Source organism: Aethalodelphis obliquidens, unplaced genomic scaffold, assembly GCF_003676395.1.
Source record: "Aethalodelphis obliquidens isolate GAN/ISIS:26980383/991018 unplaced genomic scaffold, ASM367639v1 scaffold4, whole genome shotgun sequence".
Taxonomy (NCBI): domain Eukaryota; kingdom Metazoa; phylum Chordata; class Mammalia; order Artiodactyla; family Delphinidae; genus Aethalodelphis; species Aethalodelphis obliquidens.
In genome coordinates this window covers 65350380-65367498 of record NW_020837948.1, presented here as the reverse complement: position 1 = coordinate 65367498, position 17119 = coordinate 65350380, and the positions used below count along the sequence as shown (strand labels likewise).

Sequence of the window (17119 nt, the reverse complement as noted above, 5' to 3'; positions counted from 1 at the left end):
AACTGATACTAACAATAAAAGATAAAAATTTAAAAAGAAAGCCTTGGTCCCCTTACCTTAGAGACAAACTGTAAAATATAAAATACTTTTTTACTATTTCTATTTTAAATAATACTTACGCTTGGATGAGGCTAGACAGGTCAGTTAGGCCCCCAACTCCAGCAGCAGGTCCCCCAATAGCATTTGTCATCATTCCTGACATTCTAGAGTAGGCAAGAGATATATCACTCAAATTGGCATATATATATATATTTTTTTTTTGCTGGAATAAATTAGTGTATTTTTAAAAATTGGTTCACTGATTGATATTTTTAGAATGTTAATTTTTTTTTAAAAGGCAGGACTTCCCTGGTGGCACAGTGTTTAAGAATCTGCCTGCCAATGCAGGAGACACTGGTTTGAGCCCTGGTCTGGGAAGATCTCACATGCCAGGGATAATCTAAGCCCGTGCACCACAACTACTGAGCCTGTGCTCTAGAGCCCACAAGCCACAACTACTGAAGCCCGCACACCCTAGAGCCCACGCACTGCAACTACTGAGCCCACGTGCCACAACTACTGAAGCCCATACACTCTAAGGCCCGCAGGCTGCAACTACTGAGCCCGCGTGCTGCAACTACTGAAGCCCGTGTGCCTAGAACCCGTGCTCCGCGACAAGAGAAGCCACCACAATGAGAAGCTTGTGCACCAGAAAGAAGAGTAGCCCCTGCTCACCACTAGAGAAAGCCCGCGCACAGCAACGAAGACCCAACGCAGCCAAGACTAAATTTAAAAAAAAAAAAGGCAACTCTGTGTGGAGTCAGTCAGTTTTTGGCATCTTTGTCTACCCTTCACAATAAGAACCCAAAAATCATTATGCATATCAAGTGGAAACCCAATCTCATAAACCTAAATAACCCCTAGTACTGATAGTCTATTATTCTTTTCTGAGTCAAAGCACTTAAAAAGAATTGGCATATATTCTTAACAAGTAGGATACCGGCCAAGGAAAAGCAGGTAGATATACCCACATTGTGTAGGTTAGGCCAATTGGGTGTGGCTTTAAGTTCCAACTGACTGGCATTTGGGCCAGTTTTATCATTTTGGAGCTACTGTGCTCAAATTAGGAGGCTGGCAAGTGGAAGGGAGAAACGTAATATGCTCTTTCTATATACTTACAGCTGTTGAACTTGAGGATTCTGCATTAAACTTGCTGCCTAGAATTGAAAAATGGCATCTCCTGTTAAAGGCAGTCAATATTTAGGGATCTTTAACAAGGATTTCTTTCTTTTTTTTAAGCAGAGGAGTGAAAGCTAAACCGTGTATATACTAACATTTTTTAGAGTTTTAGTGTGCTATACAAAGTGAGTGGGAATGTAAAAAGAGGAGGTACTAGAAAAATTGGTATTAAAAATACATCATCGCAAGGATAAAGAGATTACAAACACTATAAACTAAGGATATTGACAGCAGTTTACTTCCTACTATCAGATCAATAAAGCCAAAAGAGCTTAGGAAACCACAATAGCCAAAATCCTATTAGAAGTCTGATTACTAGACCTTTCTAGGGTCACTTTCATGTAAGAGGGTGGTTTTTAACCTTTTGTAGATTTGCAGACCCCTTTGCCAATCTGATGAAAAATATGGTTCTCTCCCTAGAAAAATGCACATATCCACATGTACACAAATTTTCATCTACAATTCCAGGGAATCCACGGGCTTCCTGAAGTCCACCCATGGCTTCTTCACGAAGCAGTACAGGGGCAGGTTAAAACCTCAGCCATAGCTTTATATCACCACTCTCCTACCACCGCCATCACAAAAGCTCTCTTACTTGTTTCTAAAAAGTTTGGAACTATATAGTTCTAATGGAAAATAGAGCCAGCAAAGCAGAAAAGGAAATATACTCACCATACTAATGAAGGCTGGATTATTTATTAAGCTGGCCATGTCAAAACTCAATCCAGTTCCTGTCTGTAAAACAATTATATATGAAAATTACTCTAAACACTACAATTTGATTACAATAAATCGTGAATGACAAAATATTTCACTCATTTGGCATTAGTAACTTACAGGACTAGATACCTCTCTTAACTTCTGTTCTGCTATTTTCAGATTTGACTTATAGGAATCATTTTCAGGATCAAGATCTAATGCCTTCTGATAACTTGTAACTGCTTCTTCAAATTTATTCATGGCAGTGAGGGCCAGCCTGAAAAGAATACAGTGTAAGATATATGATTAAAGAACATCAAGACACCACAAATGTAGTCAAATATCTATCTTGTATTCAATTTGAATCCAGATTACACTAAATTTATTCATTGTACAGTTGCCCCCTGAACAACAGGGCTTGAACAGCATGGGTCCACTTATACATGGAGTTTTTTCAATAGTAAATATAGAAGTACTACACAATCTGAGATTGGTTAAATCTGCAGATACAGAGGAACCACAGACATGGAGGAATTGCGGGTACAAAGGGTTGCCTACTATAAGTTATACACAGATTTTTGAGAGCAGAGGGTTGGCACCCCTAACACCCACATTGTTCAAGGGCCAACCGTACTATGGCTCACAGGAGTATCACTTCCTTCTAATTCCAAGATTCTGTAAGTCTGGACTCTCTCCATTCTCCTTGGTGACAACCTCGGCTGTCTGACATGAATCAAGAACTTAATGATTAGAAAGGGAAAAGAATCTGAAAAAAAATAGATATGTATATATGTATAACTGAATCACTTTGTTGTACACCTGAAACTAACATAACACTGTAAATCAACTATACTTTAATAAAAATAATTTTTTAAAAGAACTTAATGATTAGAAATGAACCTTACATACGCTTCCATTTTTAAGCCTAATATGTAAAGTAATTTGCTTTATGAATGATTAAGCTCCATAAAGATGTGAGCTAACAATTCTGTGGTCATATAACTCCATGATGCTAAAACCATTTAAAGAACTCTGAACTAGATTTGCCCGTCACTATGTCCCACTTTCTTTCTTCCTTCTTAGCAGAGACATTGAGTCACAATAAATATCAATTTACCATGAAAAATAAAAAATGAAAGTAGGCTGTGGGGTATTAGCTAACTACTCCTGAATAAGACATGTTAGTTGTTAAACAACTAACTAAATTGGCAACCTTTACACTTCAATAACACATTATCCCAAGCACAGGTCAAAGAGTTAGTTACTAAATTTAATGTTTTCCTCCACCTAGTTAGAATTTATTTATTGGAATATTACTTCAGAACTAAACAATAATGGTATATATGAAGAGACAGTATAGAGTGTTTTTTTCCTAAGTTTATTTTTAACAAATTACTCCAATTCTTTCTTGGCCAACTTATCTCACAGACTTCTGATCTAGATAAAATATAATGCCTAATCATAGAAAAAAATCTCAGAACCTAATTAGTTTTCTACCAGTCAACCATGAAAGATACTTCATCAGAGTCCTCAATTAAGTCAACACACATTTACTGGAATCCTACTAGGTAGCAGGCACTATTTTAGATTCCTCAGTGAAAAAGGAAAAGTCCTTAAGCTTAAGAAAGTTTCATTCTACAGGGGAGGATAAGCAATAAACATGCAAATAAAAAACCAGTAATCTTAAAGAGAATGAATAGGGGAGCTGCTCAAAGGCAGCCATATTGAAAGGACCTGAACAATAAGAAGAAAGCAGTCATATGAAAATTAGAGGAGAGACATTCTAAATAGAAGCAACAATAAGCACCAAGGCCCTGAGAACGTTGCAAGCTTGGTATGCTTAAGGAACAGGACAAAGGCTGAGGAGGGAGCACAGAAAACAAAGTGTGGGAAGAGATGACGTCAGGGAATATTATAGGACCGTGGTTTGGAGTCTGGATTTTACTCTGGTTGTAACAGAATGACATAATGTGATTTATGCTTTAGAAAGCTCACTCTGGCTTCTCTGGGGAGAGTGAAGTGAAGGCAGGGAGACCAGTTAAGAAGCTATTGCAGCAGCCTAGGTACAAGATGGTAATTTGGACTACAGTTGTAAGCAAGAGAGCAATCAATACTTGAATTCAAGGAATATGTAGAAACTAGAATTCGTTGGACTTGCTGATAGATTAGATGTGTCAGGTGTAATAAGAATGAAGGATGATTCCTAGACTGGAGCACTGGGTAGGTAGAATGACAGTATATTTACTGAGGTGAGAAAGATTTAAGAAGAGAACAAGGGTCTGTTTGGGACATGTTAAGTTTAAAATGCCTATTAAACATCTAGGTAGAGATGAAAAATAGCTGAATATATGAGTATGGAGTTCAGACATATAACTTAAGAGATCCATCAACATATACAGTTGATTCTCTTTATCCATAGTAATTATGCTCTAAAAGGTCACTGCAAATATTAAATTAGCAAATACGGAACAATTGGTTCTAGGGGAAATAAAAGTTGTGTTCCTGTGAGCCTCTGGTCAACAACATTTTCATCAACCAATCCATACATAACCTTGATTTATGTATGTTTCTGTTTAAAGAAACCTTATGTAAGACATATCACTGATTCACAGCCAAGTGCACTAACTCATGCCTGAACAAAACTTATCTAACACGTGTATTTTCTTGGTGAGGCACATTGCAGCCTTCTTGCATGCGAAAACAATAGACAACACTTCAGCCTATGTTTGCAGGCCACTGTAAACAGAAACCAACAACAAAAAGCACATAAATGCAAAAAATATAGCACTAAATAGACTGTGAAAAGGACACTCATTTTACAGCATGAGAGCTGAAACAAAAAGGTAGAGCATTGCCTCATCTGACCTCAGCTGAGATCTTGCACATCAGATGACTCAAGTTTTTCACCAATCTGTAGATGACCACAAAGCATACTGAGTACAGATTTGGAGTTACAAAAAAAATTTTAGCAAGTAGGTGAATCTTAAATACAGTATTCATTAATACAGAGTACTGACTGTAGATGGAATTTAAAAGCATGGGACAGTTTGAAATCAAAGAGAAAAGAGAAACAGCAGCAGCAGAGGAAAGAGCCCTGAAGCACACCATTATTTACACGTGGCAGAGGAGGAAGAACTAGTAAGAGAGACTGGAAAAGAGCGTCCAGTGAAATAGAAGGAAAACCACGAAGTGTGGTGTCACAGAAGCCTAGAGAATGAAGTATTTCAAAAAGAGGTTAATCATGGGAATTCCCTGGCAGTCCAGTGATTAGGACTTGGCGCTTTCATTGCCATGGCCCAGGTTCAATCCCTGGTTGGGGAACTAAGATCCCTCAAGCCTTGCTGCCAAAAAAAAAAAAAAAGGTTAATCATGCCAAATACTAAAAAGATGGGGAAGGGTGAGGATACAGAACTGAATACTGACCTTGGAAAAATATAGACAACTGGTGACTTTGAATAGAGTTCTCAACAGAGTGATACAGACAAATGTCCTACTGGAGTGAGCTGAAGAGAGAATAAGAGATGGTGAAGACGAGACGGCAAGTACAGACAATTATTAGGGTCTTTGCAGAGAAAGTGGAACTAAGGAATGATGTAGCCGTGTGAAAGATGGTTCTAACAGATGATTTTTTATGATCTTTTCACATGCAGTCATTAGCACTGTTAGAGATAGGAAAGCTGGTGTTGTAGAAGATAAAGGAGATGATTACAAGTGTAAAGTCCTGGAGAAGGTACAAAGGAATGAGATCTCAAGCATGAATGAATGCAGTAGTCTTAGATAAGAACCCTTCCATTTTAACAGAAAAAAGATAATCTGTGTAGATACAAGTGCAAGTAGACTGGTAGATTTGCAAGTAAGAAGATGAATCACTTTTCTTCTAAATACATTCTATTTTTCAATTGAGTAAAAAGTTGAGAGTCACCATGGAATGTGCAGTGGAAATTTGAAGAGTAGGTGTGAAACAGTCAACTCAGAGAGTAGTAAGGTGAATCTAGAAGGAAGTGTAGTAGCATTATCTGCCAAAATACTGAGTGCTTACTTGAGATTTGTAGCCTTGAATATGAAGTAGGTCTATTCAGTATGGTTGTTATGATTTTCTCCAAAACCAACCACTTATCAAACACTAATCATCTCTCTCCCAAGTCAGAAACTGCAGTCATTTCCTACCTAAATGTTATATTTATCTTATTAGTTCAGAGGGTACAATATAAAGCAGGAAATTCAAAACCAAGCCATTAAGAACAGCATATCAGTTCTGTTCTGTACTTTGAACGTTCTCCCAAAACTTACCCCATTCTCCCATAGGCCTTGCTGTACTTTGAATCAATCGCTATTGCTTTTTCACAATCCTTTACTGCATCTGTGTAGTGACCTAATTTACTCTGAGCAGCAGCCCTAAGAGAAAGAGAAGAGATTTTTATTATAAGGAGCATTCAAGGCACTAATTTAGATTTCCAGGTGCTAATAAAACTACATTTAACTTGCCCCAATTTGTGTATCATTCCCAGTAAATATCTAAATCAAACTAAAATAATTCTGTAATCAAATGAAAACTCAGAAACAAAATTCAGAGAAAATATGCAGTCTGCTTTTCCCAGTTTGCTTTGCTATAGAAAAGATAAATATGAGAACCCTACAACTGATCAACTGATCTACCTGCTTATTGCCTTTCTAATTTGCCCAAACAGAAAACTGAAAACACCAGGACATTTGGGATTTCTGGGGAGGCACACAGAGTGATTGATTGCTGTGAATGGCCACTCAGAGTGTTGTGCTGTTAAATGATCACTTTATTAGTAAAGTTAGGATCATCTACAAGTCTAAGATGAAAAATGAAACTTAACCTGTGTGCCTGAATCTGACTGTAAATTAAGTATGGCAATGTATTCCATCTACTTAGCATAGAATCTCAGAGCAATTAAGGACTATTTAAACCCGTCTAAGTTACCTCTAACAAAACTCTCCTGAAATAACTGGGACTTGACAATGAAGCTACTTACCCGCCTCCACACAATCCTGATAGTATACAGCTCTCTGTTTCCCTGTAGTAGTGTTCACCTCAACCCTCAGGGCCATACTAAACAAGTAGAATTACTGTTCAACATGCAAGTCCTTCAAACTAAAAGGTTCCGTAATGTCTCCTACCCTCCATCCCACCATTACCCCATTCTTTCTTCTCCAGAATAAGTATTTCTACCTTACACATTCAACTAATATATCTATTAAGGGTGAGCTAATGCATAGATACTTTTCTAGACATAATGGACAGAACAGTAATCAAAATAATATTCCTGGCCTTAATAGTGCTTAGATTCTGGGGCAGGGGCAAGGGTGATGGCTGAGGGCTGGCAGACTGTAAAGAAAAGGTTGTGGTGAGTCCAGTTTTCTGTCAACCTTTGTTTATACCGAATGACCGAGACTACTTCTCAAACTAAGATTATAAAATTTGAAAAAAATAAACACATAGTCTTCTTTGCTTGAGTTAAAAAATATAAATATGAAAGTAGATGATTCAATAAACCCATTTTGGTAGTTCATGTGGAAAAGTGCTATGAGTTTATTTGACTGAATACTCAACACAAAACTAACAGGATGGGGCTTCCCTGGTGGTATAGTGGTTAAGAATCTGCCTGCCAATGCAGGGGACATGGGTTCGAGCCCTGGTCCGGGGAGATCCCACATGCCGCGGAACATCTAAGCCCGTGCGCCACAACTACTGAGCCTGCGCTCTAGAGCCCGCGAGCCACAACTACTGAGCCCCCGTGCCACAACTACTGAAGCACATGCACCTAGAGGCCGTGCTCTGCAACAGGAGAAGCCACCACAATGAGAAGCCCGCGCACTGCAAGGAAGGGTAGCCCCCACTCGCTGCAACTAGAGAAAGCCTGTGTGCAGCAACAAAGACACAACACAGCCAAAAACAGAAATAAATAAATTTATAAAAAAGAAAAAACAAAAAACTAACAGGATGACAAGAATGTCCATTAAAAATGACCATTAAAAGAAGAAATACAGAATGTATCACTTCCAAATAATTAGAAAGAAAAAATGAAATAAAAATAACAATCACTAACAATAGAAGGCAAAAGAAAAAAACAGAGGAGAGGGAGAAGAAGACAAAATATAAGATAGCAGAAAATAATTCAAATATGTAAGTAATCACAAAGTTGCCTAGATAAACATCAGATTCTAAAACTGTATACATAAGATATCACCTACAACATAAGCACACAAAGGCTGAAGTTAAAGGGGTAGAAAAAGACAATGAGACAAACTGAAAACCAAGCAAAACAAAGCAAGTGTAGGAACATTAATATCAGACATAAGGCAAAGAACATTATTAAGGATACAAAGTCATAATATATTAACATTCTTTTTAGTTTAATTTTATGAAAAACATTTCCATGACTCAGAAGTCAAACCTATATTAAAAGCCTCACTCTCATCCTCTAGAGGATGGGTGGGAATGGGGTAAATGGGATAGAAACGAGAATGACACTTCAAAAAGGATGAAAAAGAAAACCTTCAAATGGAATAAAACAGAAACAAATGATCCTAACTGTATGTCAAAAAGAAAGAATTCAAGTATTGGGTTGGCCAAAAAGTTCATTTGGGTTTTTCCATAAGATGTTAATGGAAAAACCCGAATGAACTTTTTGGACAACACAGTAACTTTCAAACACAGAATTCTGAGTATATATCCTTAGTGAGATGCATTCTAAGAATAAAAAATAAATCGCAAAGAAATCCTTAAGTTTCCTTAGTAGGCTTGCTTGTGGTGTAACACTGGTGTTGTAATATCAGCTGAAGGATAGAGCTAATGAGTAAGTACTCTGGTGCTGTTGGAAAGCAGGGCTCTCTTGTGAGAGAGAGATACAAATATAAAATGGGGGAAAGTAAAGATAACCTCTGTGACACTGGATATGAATTGAGGGTATCTGGATAAAGTGATGACTTTTCCAAAAATATATTTCCTAGCTCTCTCCTTTAAAAGGACCTAGAAGAAGTAACACTTCAGTAGCAATGATCAGGTCTTGCAATCAGATCTTGGTTTCTGCACTAAAAGGAACAGGAGCTCCTTGCAGAAACAGCTGAGCCCAGGTCTAGGGGCAGAGAAAGTACAAGGCAAATCTGGAATACCCTGTTCTCCCAGAAAGCAAGAAAGTGTTCAAAAAACAAATGAAGGTATGTAAGAGGACACACAGCCAGTTTAAAGGGACTCCCACTAGACAAATACAGTAAGTCCCCTACATATGAACCTTCAAGTTGAGAACTTTCAAAGATGTGAACATGCGTCTGCATGTCCAATCCCATAAATTAGTTCATGTGTCTGGCTTACACTGTCACGTGCGTGCATCCTCTACAAGTGATTTTGCTTTTGTGTATTTTACTGTACAGTACTGTATACAGTACAGTAGTACGGTATCTTTATTTCAAGCCCAGGATGTCAGGAGGCAAGTGTAAAAGCAGCGGTGATGTAGCTGGTACTGCTAAGAAGCTCTAGGATTGGAGGCCCAGAGAAAGGATGAAGAGAGACAAGAGGAAGAAGTAACTGAAGAACCAAAGAGATTAATGATGCAGGAAATTTCAAGGGGATTTTCTTTATTTGAGGAGGCACTGTTAGTTTTTGAGGCACAAGACCCAAATGTAGAACAGTACACGTACACGAAGGTGGCAGCAGCTGTTCAAAATGCAATCCAGTGCTACTGTGTTATCTATGATGAGAAAAAAAAAAGCTACTACCCAGACATCACTGGATCATTTTTTCAAGGTAGAATTGATTCCAGCAAAGAACCAGAACCTGTGCCATCAACACCAGGCATGAGTGAAATTGCAGCTCACCCTCTGTCTCCTATTGCTGACGACCCTTCAGCTCTTCCATCTCCCGCCTCCTGTCCCTCCTCCAGTCAGTAACTCTTCTTGCCTGTTCACTCGGTGCCAGCCCCTGTATGCCAGCTGTTGTACTGGACTACTGTACTTTCCAAGGTACTGTACTGTAAGATTAAAAATGTTTTCTGTGTGTTTGTTTCTTTCTTTTTTTTTTTTTTTTGTGGTACGCGGACCTCTCACTGTTGTGGCCTCTCCTGTTGCAGAGCACAGGCTCCGGACGCGCAGGCTCAGCAGCCATGGCTCACGGGCCCAGCCACTCCGCGGCATGTGGGATCCTCCCGGACCGGGGCGCGAACCCGTGTCCCCTGCATCGGCAGGCAGACTCTCAACCACTGCGCCACCAGGGAAGCCCTGTTTCTTATGTATTATTTGTGTGAAAAGTATTATAAACCTCTTATAGTACAGTACTATATAGCTGATTGTGTTAGTCGGTACCTAGGCTAACTCTGCTGGACTTATGAACAAATTGGACTTAAGAATGCGCTCTTGGAATGGAACTCGTTCGTACGTAGAGGACTTACTGTATAGGATAATTTAAGGGTCAAAATAATAATTATGGCAATTTATTATAATACACTGAATAGTAAATTTTTAAAAATTCATGAGTCCATACCATACTTTCAGAGGACAAAGGAGGAGGAAAGCCAAAAAGAGTGAAAAGGAAAGAAAACTCTTCATTTCAGAAATATGTGAGAAAATATTATGTAAAGGAAATGATAAAATTAGAAAAATCACCATTTTGTAACCATCAATGTATTAATGATTCAGGGACAAATCATCAGTGGATGATAAAACACTGAGTAAAAGATTGTTGTGGAGAATTCTCTGGCGGTCCAGTGGTTAGGACTCGGCACTTTCACTGCCAGGGCCCGGGTTCAATCTCTGGTCGGGGAGCTAAGATCTTGCATGCTGCACGGTGCAGCCGAAAAAACATTAAAAGATTGCTGGGGAACAGGATATTTACATGATCTGACCATATAGATAATTTTTTTCCTTTTTTAAAATTGAAATACAGTTGATGTACAATTTTATGTTAGTTTCAGGTGAACTACATAGTGATTGAACATTTACATCCATTACGGAATGATCACAATAATTATAGTATCCAACTTTCCCCATACAAAATTATTACAATATTGTATACCATATTCCTTATGCTGTATATTACATCCTCTGGCTTATTTATTTCATAATTGGAAGCTTGCACCTCTTAATTCCCTTCATCTATTTCACCCAACCCACCACTCCACTCTCCTCTGGCAAACACCCGTTTGTTCTCTGTATCAATGAATCTGTTCTCATTTTGTTTGTTTTGTTTTTTAGATTCCACATATAAGTGAGATACAATATTTGTCTTTCTCTATCTTATTCCACTTAGGATGATACCCTCTAGATCCATCCACACTGTCACAAATGGCAAGATTTGGGGTTTTATATGGCTGAGTAATATTCCATTGTGTGTGTGTGTGTGTGTGTGTGTGTGTGTGTGTGTGTGTGTGTATATGTATATATAAAACATCTTCTTTATCCATTCATCTATCGATGAACACTTAGGTTGCTCCCATATCTTGACTATTGTATATAATGCTACAATGAATACTGGGTTACATATATCTCTTCAAATGACTGTTTTTGTTTTCTTTGGGTAAATACCCAGAACTGAAATTAGTAGACTGTACAGTAGTTCTAGTTTTAATTTTTTGAGGAACCTCCATACTGTTCTCCATAGTGGCTGTATCAAATTACACTCCCAATAACAGTGCATGAGGATTCCCTTTTGTACACATACTCACCAACACTTTTTATATGCTGTCTTTTTGATGATAGCCATTCTGACAGGTGTGAGGTGGTACCTCATTGTAGTTTTGATTTGCAATTACCTGATGATTAGTGATGTTGAGCATCTTTTCATGTGTCTGTTGGCCAACTGTATATCTTCTTCGGAAAAATGTTTATTCAGGTCCTCTGCCCATTTGTTAATTGGTTTGTTTTTATGATGCTGAATTGTATGAGTTTTTTGGATGTTTAGAATAGTAACCCATTATCTGATATATCATTTGCAAATTATCTTCTCCCATTCAGTAGGCTGCTTTTTCATTTTGTTGATGGTATCCTTTGCTCTGCAATGGATTTTTAGTTTGATATAGTCCCATTTGCTTACTTTTGTTTTTGTTTCCCTAGCTCAAAGAGACAGATCCAAAACAATATTGCTAAGATCAATATCAAAGAGTGTACTGCCTATGTTTTCTTCCAGGAGTTTCATGATTTCAGGTCTTATGTTTAATTCTTTGATTCATTTTGAGTTTATTTTTGTATTGATATACAGTGTGAGAAACTGGTCCAGTTTTCCCAATACAATTTATTAAAGAGGCTGCCTCTTCCCCATTGTATATTCTTACCTTCTTTGATGTAGATTAATTGACCATGTAAGTGTGGGTTTATTTCTGGGCTCTCTATACTGTTCCATTGATCTGTGTCTGGTTTTGTTTCAGTACCATACTGTTTTGATTACTTTAGCTTTGTGGTTTAGTTTGAAAACAGGAAGCATGATACCTCTAGATTTGTTCTTTTTTCTCAAGATTGCTTTGGCTATCCAGGGTCTTCTGGATACAAATTTTAAAATTATTTGTTCTAGTCCTGTAGAAAATGCCATTGGCATTTTGATAGGGATTGCACTCAACCTGTAGATCGCTTTGGGTAGTATGGTCATTTTAACAATACTAATTCTTCCAATCCATGAGCACAGTATATCCTTCCATCTGTTAGTGTCACCTTCAATTTCTTTCATCAATGTCTTATAGTTTCCCGAGTGCAGGTCTTTTACACCTCCTTAGTTAGAATTATTCCTATGTATTTTATTCTTTTTTATGCAATTATACATTGGATTGTTTTCTTAATCTCTCTGTTAGTCCATCTTTAGCGTATGGAAATGCAACAGACTTCCATATATTAATTTTGGATCTTGCAACTTTAATGAATTCATTTATTAGTTCTAATAGTTTTTGGTGGTGTCTTGAGGGCTTTCTATATATAGTATCATGTCATCTGTAAACAGTGACAGTTTTACCTGTTCCTTTCCAATTTGGATTCCTATTATTTCTTTTTCTTGTTTGACTGACCTGGCTAGGACTTCCAAAACTATGCTGAATAAAAGTGGTGAGAGTGGGTATCCTTGTCTTGTTCCTGACTGTAGAAGAAATGACTTCAGCTTTTCACCATCGAGGATGATGCTGGCTGTGGGTTTGCTACAGATGGGCTTAATTGTGTTGAGGTATGTTCCCTCTATAGCCACTTTGTAGAAACTTTTTATCGTAAGTGGATGTTGAATTTTGTCAAAAGCTTTTTCTGCATCTATTGAGATGATCATATGACTTTTATTCTTCAATCTTTTTATGTGGTATATCATATTGATTGATTTCCAGACATTGAACCATCCTTGCATCACTGGGATAAATCCCACTTGATCATGGTGTATGATCCTTTTAATGTCTTGTTGAAGTCAAATTGCTAATATCTTGTTGAGAATTTTTACATCTATGTTCATCAGTGATATTGGCAGGTAGTTTTCTTTTTCTGTGGTGTCTTTGTCTGGTTTTGGTATCAGGTTTTGGTGATGCTGGCCTCATAAGTTCAGAAGCATTCCTTTCTCTTCAAATTTTTGAAAAGGACAGCTGTTAACTCTTCTTTAAATGTTTGGTAGAATTTACTTGAAAATCTCCTGGTCCTAGACTTTTGTTTGTTGGGAGTTTTTGTTTTTGTTTTGTTTTTTAATTACTGATGCAATTCCATTACTGGTAATTGGTCTGTTCATATTTTTTATTTCTTCCTAGTTCAGTCTTGGAAGATTGTATATTTCTAGGAATTTATCCATTTTTTCTAGGTTGTCCAATTCATTGGTGTATATTTGTTCATAATAATATAATTCTTTGTATTTCTGTGGTGTCTGTTGTAACTTCTCTTTCATTTCTGATTTTGTTTCTTTGGGCCATCTCTCTTTTTTTTCTTGGTAAGTCTGGATAAAGGTTTATTAATTTTATCTTTTCAAAGAACCAGCTCTTAGTTTCATTGATTTTTTTTCTTTTTTTAAAGTCTCTACTTCATTAATTTCTGCTCATATCTTTATTACTTCTTTCCTTCTACTAACTTTGGGTTTTGTTTGTTCTTCTTTATTATTTCCATTAAGTGTAAGGTTAGATTGTTTGAGATTTTTTAAATTTCCTGAGATAGGTGTGTATCACTACAGACTTCCCTCTTAGAACTGCTTTTGCTGAGTCCCATAGTTTTTAGATCACTGTGTTTCAATTTTCATTTGTCAGTTATTTTTTATTTCCTCTTTTATTTCTTCAGTGACCCACTGGTTGCTTAGTAGCAAATTATTTGGCCTCCACAAGCTTGTGTTTTTTGAAGTTTTTCCTGGCAGTTGATTTCTCATCTCATAGCATTGTGATCAGCAAAGATGCTTGATATGATTTCAAGTTTGTTAAATTTACTGAGACTTGTTTTGTGGCCTAGCCTGGAGAATGTTCCATGTGCACTTGAAAAGAATGTGTATTCTGCTGCTTTTGGATGGAGTGTTCTATATATATCATTTAAGTTTATCTGGTCTAATATGTCACTTAAGGCCAGTGTTTCCTTATTTTCTGTCTGGATGATCTGTCCATTGATGTAAGTGGGGTGTTAAAGTCCTCTACTATTATTGTATTACTAACAATTTCTCCCTTTATGTTAATATTTACATTATGAATTTAGGTGCTCCTATGTTGGGTGCATATATATTCACAATTATATCTTCTTGGTGGGTTGATTTCTTTATCGTTATGTAATGTCCTTTCCTGTCTCTAGTTACAGCCTTTGTATTAAAGTCTATTTTGTCTTGCATTTGTATTACTACCCCAACTTTCTTTTCATTTCCATTTTCATTGAATACCTTTTGCCATCCCTTCACTTTCAGTCTGTGTGTGTTTTTATATGTGAATTGAGTCTCTTGTAGGCAGCATGTATATGGGTCTTGTTCTTTTCTCTATTTAGCCACCCTAAGTCTTCTGACTGGAGCACAGAGTCCACTTACATTTAAAGTAATTATTGATAGGTACGTACTTACTGCCATTTTGTTAATTGTTTTCTAGTTGTATTTGTAGTTCCTGTTTCTTTTTTCTTCTCTTATTCTCTTTCCTTGTGATATGATTGCTTTCTTTAGTGTTGTGTCTTTATTCCTTTTAATTTTTTTGTATCTGTATAGGTTTTTTGTTTGTGTTTACCACGAGGTTCATATACAACAACCTTTGTACACTGTAGTCTATTTTAAGTTGATGGTTGCTTAAGTTCAAGTGCGTTCTAAAAGCACTACATTTTTAATCCTCTCCACCAACATTTGATGTTTTGGATGTCATATTTTACATCTTTTTGTGATTCACTTAAGTAATTTAGATATAGCTAATTTTACTACTTTTGTCTTTTAAGCTTCATAGTAGCTCTATAGACTGCTGATCCACTACCTTTAGTGTGTGTTTGCCTATACCAATGAGATTTTTCCTTTCATAATTTTCATATTTCTAGTTGTGGCCTTTTCTTTTCCACTTAGAGCAGTCCCTTTAACATTTCTTGTAAAGCCAGTTTAGTAGTGCTGAACTCTTTTATCTTTGCTTGTCTGTAAAACTCTTTTTATCTCTCCTTCAATTCTGAATGATAATCTTGCGAAGTATTCTTGGTTGTAGGTTTTTTTCCTTTCAGCACTTTGAATATATCATGCCACTCCCTTCTGGCCTGCAAAGTTTGTGCTGAAAAGGCAGCTCATAACCTTATGGGAGTTCCATTGTATGTAACTAGTAGCTTCTCTTGTTGCTTTTAAGATTCTCCCTCTACCTTTATTTTCTGCCATTTTATTTATAATGTGTCTTGCTGTGAATTTCTTTGGGTTCATGTTGTTTGGGACTCTGTGCTTCCTGGACCTGTTTCTTTCCTGTTTCCTTCCCCAGGTTAGGGAAATTTTCAGCTAACTTATTTCTTCAAATAAGTTACCTGCCCCCTTCCCTCTCTCTTTTCCTTCTTGTACCCCTTTAATGCAAATGTTAGTACACTTGATTGTACCTTAAACTATCCTCATTTTTTAAAATTATTTTTTTCTCTTTTCCTGTTCAGCTTGGGTGATTTGCACTACTCTGTCTTTCAGATTGCTGATCCATTTTTCTTTATCATCTAATTTATTGTTGATTCTTTCTAATGTATTTTTATTCTAGTTATTGTATTTTGTTATTCAACTGTTTCATTCTTTTATATTTTCTAAGTCTTTGTTGAAATTCTCATTGTGTTCATCCATTCTTCTCCCAAGTGCAGTAAGCATCTTTATGATAATTACCTTGAATTCTTTATCATGTAGATTGCTTATCTCCACTTCGTTTAGTTCTTTTTTTGAGGTTTTGTCTTGTTCCTTTGTTTGGAACATATTCGTCTCCTCATTTTGCCTAATTCTCTCTGCTTATTTCTATGTATTAGGTAGGTCACTTATATCTCCCAATCTTGGAGAAGTAGCTTTATGTAGGAGATGTGCTATGGGGCCCAACATCATGCTCCCTTCTGATCACCAGGCTATATGAGCTAAGAGTGCCCTCTATGTGGGCCGTGGGCACTCTTCTATTGTGGTGGGCTGACTACTGTGGGCATGCTGGTAGGCAGTGCTAGCCTCCAGCATTAACAGGCTGGAGGGAGGATTCCAAAATGGCACTTCCCAGTGCCAGTCTCATCACAGTAGAACAAGCTCCCCAAAATGGCTGCTGCCAGTGTCTCTGTCCCCAGACAGACAGTTGCCTCCTGTCTCTCTGGGAGGCTCTCTAAGACCATCAGGTGGGTCTAACCCAGGCTCCTTTCAAACTACTGCCTCTGCACTGGGACCCTGAGGGTGTTAGATTTTGCATGTGCCCAGTAAGAGTGGAGTCCCTCTTTCCTACAGCCCTCCAGCTCTCCCAAATGTAAGCCCTGGTAGTTTTTAAAGCCAGACTTTCTGGGGACTCGCCTTCCTGGTTCAGAACCTCTAGGCTGAGGAACACAAGGTGGAGCTTGGACTCCTCACTCCTTGAGGAGGACATCTGCACTTGAAGTATCTTTCTTGTCTGTGGGTCATCAACCTGAGGTTGTGTATCCTGCCTATACCACATCTCTGCCCCTCCTCAATGTGGCTCCTTCTTTGTATCTTCAGTTGTGGAAAATCTTTTCTGCTAGTCTTCAGGTCATCCTCCTAGATATTTGCTCTGTAAGCAGTTCTAATTTGGGTGTGCCTATGGGAGGAGGCGAGTTCAGGGTCTTCCTATTCAGCCAT

At 37.6% G+C, this 17119-nt stretch overlaps 1 protein-coding gene across 3 annotated transcripts in view; it reads right to left on the bottom strand.

Moving 5' to 3' along the window:
• Positions 1-17119, bottom strand: part of SGTB (small glutamine rich tetratricopeptide repeat co-chaperone beta) — a 48078-nt gene that overhangs the window by 4658 nt on the left and 26301 nt on the right. For 2 of the 3 annotated variants that reach the window (XM_027101002.1, XM_027101004.1), the window contains 5 exons: positions 6208-6312; positions 2056-2194; positions 1891-1953; positions 1159-1196; positions 120-203 (listed from right to left, as the gene is read on the bottom strand). In XM_027101002.1, coding sequence (XP_026956803.1) covers positions 120-203; positions 1159-1196; positions 1891-1953; positions 2056-2194; positions 6208-6312 — 429 coding nt within the window. The remainder of the gene's footprint in view (positions 1-119; positions 204-1158; positions 1197-1890; positions 1954-2055; positions 2195-6207; positions 6313-17119) is intronic. The other variant, XM_027101003.1, reaches the window with a different exon arrangement.